Raw genomic sequence first — 6,929 nt, 5'->3', positions numbered from 1 at the left:
ATAATACAATTATAAACAAGGACTGGATACACTTCATTGGGCATGTTTACCTACTATAGTAGAATGTTTGGAGATAGGTCCCAGAAATCTGTATATATAAATAAAAATCTTAGGTCTGGTATGTAGCAATTGATTTTTACCTACTATAGTAGAATGTTTGGAGATAGGTCCCAGAAATCTGTATATATAAATAAAAACCTTAGGTCTGGTATGTAGCAATTGATTTTTTGTTTAAAAAACAAAAAAACCATGTGCACACATTCAGACACACACACACACACACACACACACACACACACACACACACACACACACCAACCCTCTCCCAAATAGTTATTATCTGTAAATAAAAGTGTGTAGAGGCATTGAGAAGAGTTTGGAAAACTATGTACCGAACGACCACATTTGCAGCGTCTGAGGAGTGGGCGTGAGGGAGGAAGTAAGAGTCTACCCTACTCTGCGCTCACACCAGCAGTACTGGAGGGTCTCCTAGAACTAGCCGGGGGAGGCTCACATGCTCGCATGAGTTCGTAGACTTTCTCTGGGCAGCCTTCCGGCCATTCCATGCGGTAGTCTTTCTCCAGTAGCTCGTACACCTGGGACAGGTCAATTCCTGGGTAAGGCGACATGCCGTAGGTAGCTATTTCCCAAAGCAACACTCCAAATGCTAAAAAGAAAAAGAAAGAGAAAGGTTGTTGAAAATACAGAAGATTTAACGATATTACATTTCGTATCAGTTACCTGTGCAGCACACATCAAAAGTTACAGCCTGCTCAGAAACAGCCCAGACACCGGCAGGTTTTAACTGGCAGCAACCCAGGCCAGACTGTGATGGTATCAGGCTAAACGCACTGAGAAGATCGGAGGACTGTACTGATCAAGCAGTACATGGTCTTTTAGGTGCCATGGCCTAAAAGCTTGCCGGGCTCTGTCACGGAAGGAACACAGGGCTGGCAGTTAGGAGATCCAGCTCAGGGACCAACCAGCTACCTAAGACAAGCCCCCATTCTTTCCTGGGGTGTACAAAATTACCCTGAAATAGTCATAAAAATCATATGGCACCTTGGAAAGTTTTCAATCAGAGTAAGTTTACATTGCTTTCTCTAGCAAACCATCATGCGTACACAACGCAAATAAACATCAGAGTAACTAAGATGACTTATGACAGGAATCTAACAGCACCCAATACCCATTTCTCTTAATACAGCTTGCTGGATACGTCATTAATAAAATGAAATGTATATATCATGGACCAAAAGAAAGCACATTAGTTAATAGAGGAAACTAGAAGCTTTCCATTGAAGTCAAGAGCTACCCAAGGATGCCCCTCGTCTCCTTCTCTACAGCACTGCCTGCAGCTGTAACCCCATGGAATGAGACGAGAGAGAGAGAGAGAGAAGCCTAAGACTTAGAGAAGAGACACAACTAAATCTTCAGTTACGATAATTATGTATCCAGAAGATGCCCAAGAATCAGCACCTCGTTAGCATCCCTCAAAACAGACCAGGGCAAGGAAACCAGGGAAGGGCTGGAAAGGTGCCGTAGGGGAACCCCGGGAGAGGAGACAACTCAGCATCAGGCGGTGCCCTGGCTGGGCGGCGGGGCAGCAGGGACAGTCGTGGGAAGCCTGGCAAGCCCGGCGTGTGGTCAGAAGGCCGTCGGCTCCTTGGCTGTGACACACGTACTCCGGGAAGCTAACACGGAGGAGAGGCAGAAGGAACCCTTGGTATTCCTTGGCAACTTTTCTGCAAGCGCAGAATTACTCTGCACCAAAAAGGGAATCTAAAAGACCAATAGCCTTCATACATACAACAAATCCGGCGATAGAACAGAAGACTGTGTGACAGCAGGAAATCCAGATGTAAACAACAAAGTACCTCAGAGCACATTCAATCAGAACGGCCCCAAAGCCGACTTCAACAAACACAAAGACATGCATTTCTAGATGAGGAAATCCAACTCCGTAAAAAGGCCAGCTCTCCTTCAGTTCGCTTATAAATTTTACCACACGCTCAACACAACGACGATGAGAGAATAAATCAGCCGTGGCTCTCGGCCACCCAGCAGAGTTCTGCAGGGCTGTGCCCCCCGCCTCCCACAAGAGGCTCTCGGGCCGCACACACGGAGAAACAGCAGTGGGAACCAGGTTCCCCTGGCTACAGTCTCTCTGAGAAACGAGCCCGCGAACACACAGCCTGAAGTGGAGCGAAAAGAAAACACAACAAAACGATGTAAGAAAGTAAACAAACAATGCCGACAGTGTTAGTTTCAGAAAAGGACAGCAGTGATTATTTCTCACAATTATAAAACAAAATTGAATGGGGGAGAAAAACGCAATCCTTGAGAATCAAAACGAAAGCAAAGCAACCAAGTCTCCTTTTGGCGGCCTGCGCATCCACAATCCTACAACCGTACACCCCCAGCAGAGCACGTCTACGGACCAAAGCTACCCAACGCCTCTCAAGCAAAACACAGTCTGCCTACGGATAGTCCCCATGCAGTGATAGCTGTATGCGTGAAACTGAGCAAATGAGCGAACTCTCTCTTGCCTGCTGACACTGAGAATCAGAATTCTGGGCATGGGAAAGGAAATAAGAGAGAGAAGAGGCTAAAATGGGAGGAGAAAATCTTGTAAACCTTATATTTGAATTCAGAGTATCAACAGGAGTCCAACTAGCTTCTCCACTGAAAGAGGTGTCTTGGTAGTTTTGTTTTTTAAATCGGAAAATGACTTTAAAATCTGTCCTTGAAAATACCCTAAAACAATATTACAAGGAGTACCTCCTAGTGCTCAAGTTATGATCCTGACATTACACTTTCCATGAAAGGAACCAGACCGCTGAGAGAAAGGGCTGGTTCCAGGGCAGAAAATGTAGGAGATGAGTCTAGAATATTCTGCCATTCCAGACGGCATGGAAGGAAGCTATCGAAGATTACTAGTGTCTTGTCTAAAGACCTAGGAACTCATTTCCCGAGGTTCCCACGGGTTAAAGGACAGGATCATTTCAGTACAGCAAGGTCGGAGGCTAAAACCAGCTGTCCCATGGGAGAAAAGAAGGGGTTGTCTGCTCCTGTCAAGATGTAGAGTCTCAGAAACCCTACGGAGATCACTATGAATTGGATTCAACTCGGTGAGAGTGGTGAAAGGAAAATAGTTATGGTAAATGAAATATATCAAAAGTATTACAAATATATATTTATGAATTCCAAATACTAACATTGGGAGCCCTCATGGTGTAGTAGTTTCCTGCTGGGCTGCTAATAACCTCAAGGCCAACAGTTTGACACTAGTTGCTCCTCGGGAGAAAGATGGGGCTTTCTACTCTCTTTATAAAGATTCTATCAAGTCTCAGAAACCCACAGGGGCAGTTCTACCCTGACCTCGAGGGTCACTATGAGTCAGCATGAACTTGACAGCACTCAGAATACTAATGCTACCATCCTAGAGACAAAAAGTGGTTGGTGAGCACTAGAGGGCATTTGGAAGCCAACTTGTGATTTTGGAAACCGATACTGAAGGTGTCAGAGAAGCCTGTCCTATATGAACCATACCACAGTGACCCACCAGAGAGGGAAGTCCCTTTATAGATGCATTCAACTAATAAATCGGGAACGACAGGATTAGAACAGTGCCGTTCTGAAGTCTCTAGTAAAGTGATGGATATAGGCACTGGGTGGCAGCTACTGGTAAAATCACACACACAAAAGACAGAAAACCCAAAACACTAAAAAAAAAAAAAAAGACAAAACCGAGCGTGGTAGGTATATCCCTGTTGATGACGCGGGAGCACACCGCCTGCTTTGATCTAATTTCCACCCAAAGTCAAGTCAGATCTGAATGGGAGCAAGCTGTTCAGCCCCAACTACCGACTCAGCGGACACGGTGCCGACAGGGAGAGGCACCGAAGGCAGAACTCCTCCAGTCTCCCCTGTCCCCGCCCCTTTCGGACAATGGGCTGCTTCAACAACTAAACAGCGGGGGCAATGAAGAGAGGGAAGGGAACCCTGAAAATAAAATCACTTTTTTTACGCTACATACTAAATATCGATGGACCAATCATATGATGTCTGGACTTTGCTACAAAATACTGAGGGTCAAGAGGAGATACAGGAAAAAAGAAAAGAAACTGTCCGAAACTGACTGTGGTGGTCACTGAACAAACCTTAACAGAACCAATGATTAAACTACAATATGTGAAGTGTGTACCAATAAAACTTTAAAAACTGAACGGAAAAAAGATGGGATGTAGATCATTAAAGCTGGAAGACAGGCATATGGAAGTTCATTGCATGTCTTCTTTTGTAAATGCATACACTTTTCCAAAAGAGTTGGGGTGGGGGTGGGGGCGGGGGGATAAACAATCGTCCCGCGAGGCTCCTGTCCCTTTTATGTCAGTTTGGAGAGAAAACACTTGTAAAGAAATTAAAGGAAAAAGAGACGGAAGAAAGAAAAGGAGGGAGGAACTCCCCCACCCTCAACACACACACACCCACACCACACCACCACCCCCACAACCCCCCAGCTGCAAAGCTGTAGGTCATAAGCCCTTACCCCAGACGTCGGACTTGATGGAGAACTTGTTGTAGGCCAGGCTTTCCGGGGCGGTCCATTTGATGGGGAACTTGGCTCCGGCATGGGCTGTGTAGGTATCCCCCGTCATTAACCGGCTCAGGCCAAAGTCAGCCACTTTCACCAAGTGGTTCTCCCCCACCAGGCAGTTTCTGGCAGCAAGGTCCCTGGGGAAGGGAGAAAGTGTGTCCTGGGAGCCGTGCCTAGGGAGCTGTGACTCCAGCTCCACAGCCTCCCTCACGCGGAGGCAAGGTGCGGTGCCAACCACGAGAAAATCGAGTCTGAGCCCCTGGAGACTTGGGCTCACTCCACAACTCGGAGCACCGCTGCTCCTCCTTGGCAGGCAGACGCTGAGCCTCCGGGGCCGGGAGAGGCGGCAGAGTAGGGCATTGGAAGTGGACTCCCTGGGCCCAGGATTGGGAGCAAGTGTATATCCCTGGGATACAGTTACCTCAGCCGTAAACTGAGAGAGTGAGAGCATCTCCCTCTAGAGTTGGGGTACCTGGGAATGGCTGAAGACACGTACAGTGCTTCCAGTGATGCCTTGCACTGGGAAGGTGTTGGGTGCTGTGTGGTCAACGACCCCACTGTATGGAGCCCAGGGCGGGGCTGCAGAGACTTAGCTCTGCGCTGAGTGAGTGCAGGCTCCTCTTGCCCTGTCCAGAACCTGAAGGTCCGCCGCAGTGTTGCTCCTTTTCCTCTTTCCTCCGATGCTTGCCCTAATGTATCCTAAAAACTCTACTGTGGAATCAGCTGCTTCCTGCACCCTGATTCTCCCGGGCTCGGCTCATGGACATTAGCTTTGAAATTGCCAGGCAAAGGGACGAGAAGTCCCGAGAGCTTAAGGCGATGGCTGGGCAAGATCACTTGATCATCAGCAATCGGAGAGAAATTAAATACCGATGAGTTGTACCTAATGGGATTTTGGTAAAGCATTTTCCGTGTGCCTGAATGAAGCGGGAACAGACCTAGCCGTGCAAGGCAACCCAGAAGTCAAGAAATCCCAATTTGCAGCATCAGAGGTTCACTTTCTCGCATGACAGGAGCATCTGAATCAGGCTCTCCCGGGGCAGAAAAAACCTGTCTTACAAGGAACCGCCAACACTTCACACATGATACCCTCATTCCTCACTATGAAATTCTCATGTACGGGTTTCACACTTCAGTTAATTGGGTGGGAAAGGTCACAACTGTGGCGTGGAGAACACTGGGAGTATAAAACACTCCTGCAAGCCCATCAGGCGCTGCTCTGTACGTGCCGTTATTTGCTAGGAAGCCACTTCCACCAGCAAAGAATGCAAAGGCCGAGGTAATTGTGGCACCCTTGAAGGTCACAGCATTCCAGCCTTTGCAACAGCCCCAATGCTTCGTGCACATATACAATTCTGACAACAGCGGAAACATCCCTGAGCCAGATGACGGCAAGTGAAGTGGAGAATGAAATCACAATAGAGAGAAGGGAGAGAGAAACAAAACATGACCCACGCACTGGCTGTTACCATGAGCTGATGTGAAAGCAGTGCCATCCGCTCCCAGGAAGAGGTCATTACCGATGAAGACTGGCCTCGGAGGAACAATGAGCACCCTCTTTCTGAGGGAGCCGTGATGATTAGGAAGGACGCCTTTTAGACACTTCATTGAATATTCCACTTAGTGTAAAATGGTTCAGAAGTGAAATATTTCTTACCCCGGGGATTAACCGCTCCATCGGTCCAGGGTCTAGGCCAGGCTGCATTTAGTCCTGGATCCATGCCCAAAGACAGCATGTGCCTTTGTTCTAAGGTCCAATGTACTACCAGCACTGAAGTTAGAAGCGAGCCTAAGGCCACATCGGCTGGGGCTGTCTTGGAAAAGGTGTGGCTCTGGGCGAGGGCGGCTTTGCCAGGCTCCTACCTGTGGATGAAGTTTTTCTTCTCCAGGTACTCCATGGCAGACGAGATCTGCGTGGCCATGTACAGCAGCACCACAGCATTCACCTCCTGCCGATTGCACTCCCGTAGGTAGTCCAACAGGTTCCCGTAGGTCATGAACTCGGTGATTATATAGAATGGGGGCTCCCGGGTGCAGACCCCTGACAAGAAGACATCAGGGGCGTCAGTGTGCTGCTCGACTCTCCACTGAACAAGCACCAGAAAGCTAGGCACCACAGGAAAGGCTTCTGAAATGGAGCCCGAGTCAGCTTTAAGACCTGGGCCCAACCTCTAGAGGTCCTGAGTCCTTGCGCCTTGAGACTGTGCTCCTGTGAGAGGGCCACAGACCCGTTCTTCTCTTTCACTCAAGCCAAGACACAGACGCACACAGAGGTGCTGCCGCTGCGTTACCGTATTAACCACTGATGCCCATGTCTACTTATAAAAAA

The 6,929-nt window shown here is 48.2% G+C and overlaps 1 protein-coding gene across 2 annotated transcripts in view; it reads right to left on the bottom strand.

Moving 5' to 3' along the window:
• Window positions 1-6,929, bottom strand: part of ABL1 (ABL proto-oncogene 1, non-receptor tyrosine kinase) — a 167,768-nt gene that overhangs the window by 7,216 nt on the left and 153,623 nt on the right. For both annotated transcript variants that reach the window (XM_045288544.1, XM_004713251.2), the window contains 3 exons: window positions 6,464-6,641; window positions 4,553-4,737; window positions 515-667 (listed from right to left, as the gene is read on the bottom strand). In XM_045288544.1, coding sequence (XP_045144479.1) covers window positions 515-667; window positions 4,553-4,737; window positions 6,464-6,641 — 516 coding nt within the window. The remainder of the gene's footprint in view (window positions 1-514; window positions 668-4,552; window positions 4,738-6,463; window positions 6,642-6,929) is intronic.

This window comes from Echinops telfairi, unplaced genomic scaffold, assembly GCF_000313985.2.
Source record: "Echinops telfairi isolate 266 unplaced genomic scaffold, ASM31398v2 ScPeMD7_22;HRSCAF=79, whole genome shotgun sequence".
NCBI classification, from domain to species: Eukaryota; Metazoa; Chordata; class Mammalia; order Afrosoricida; family Tenrecidae; genus Echinops; species Echinops telfairi.
This window is presented reverse-complemented; position numbering and strand designations above follow the sequence as displayed.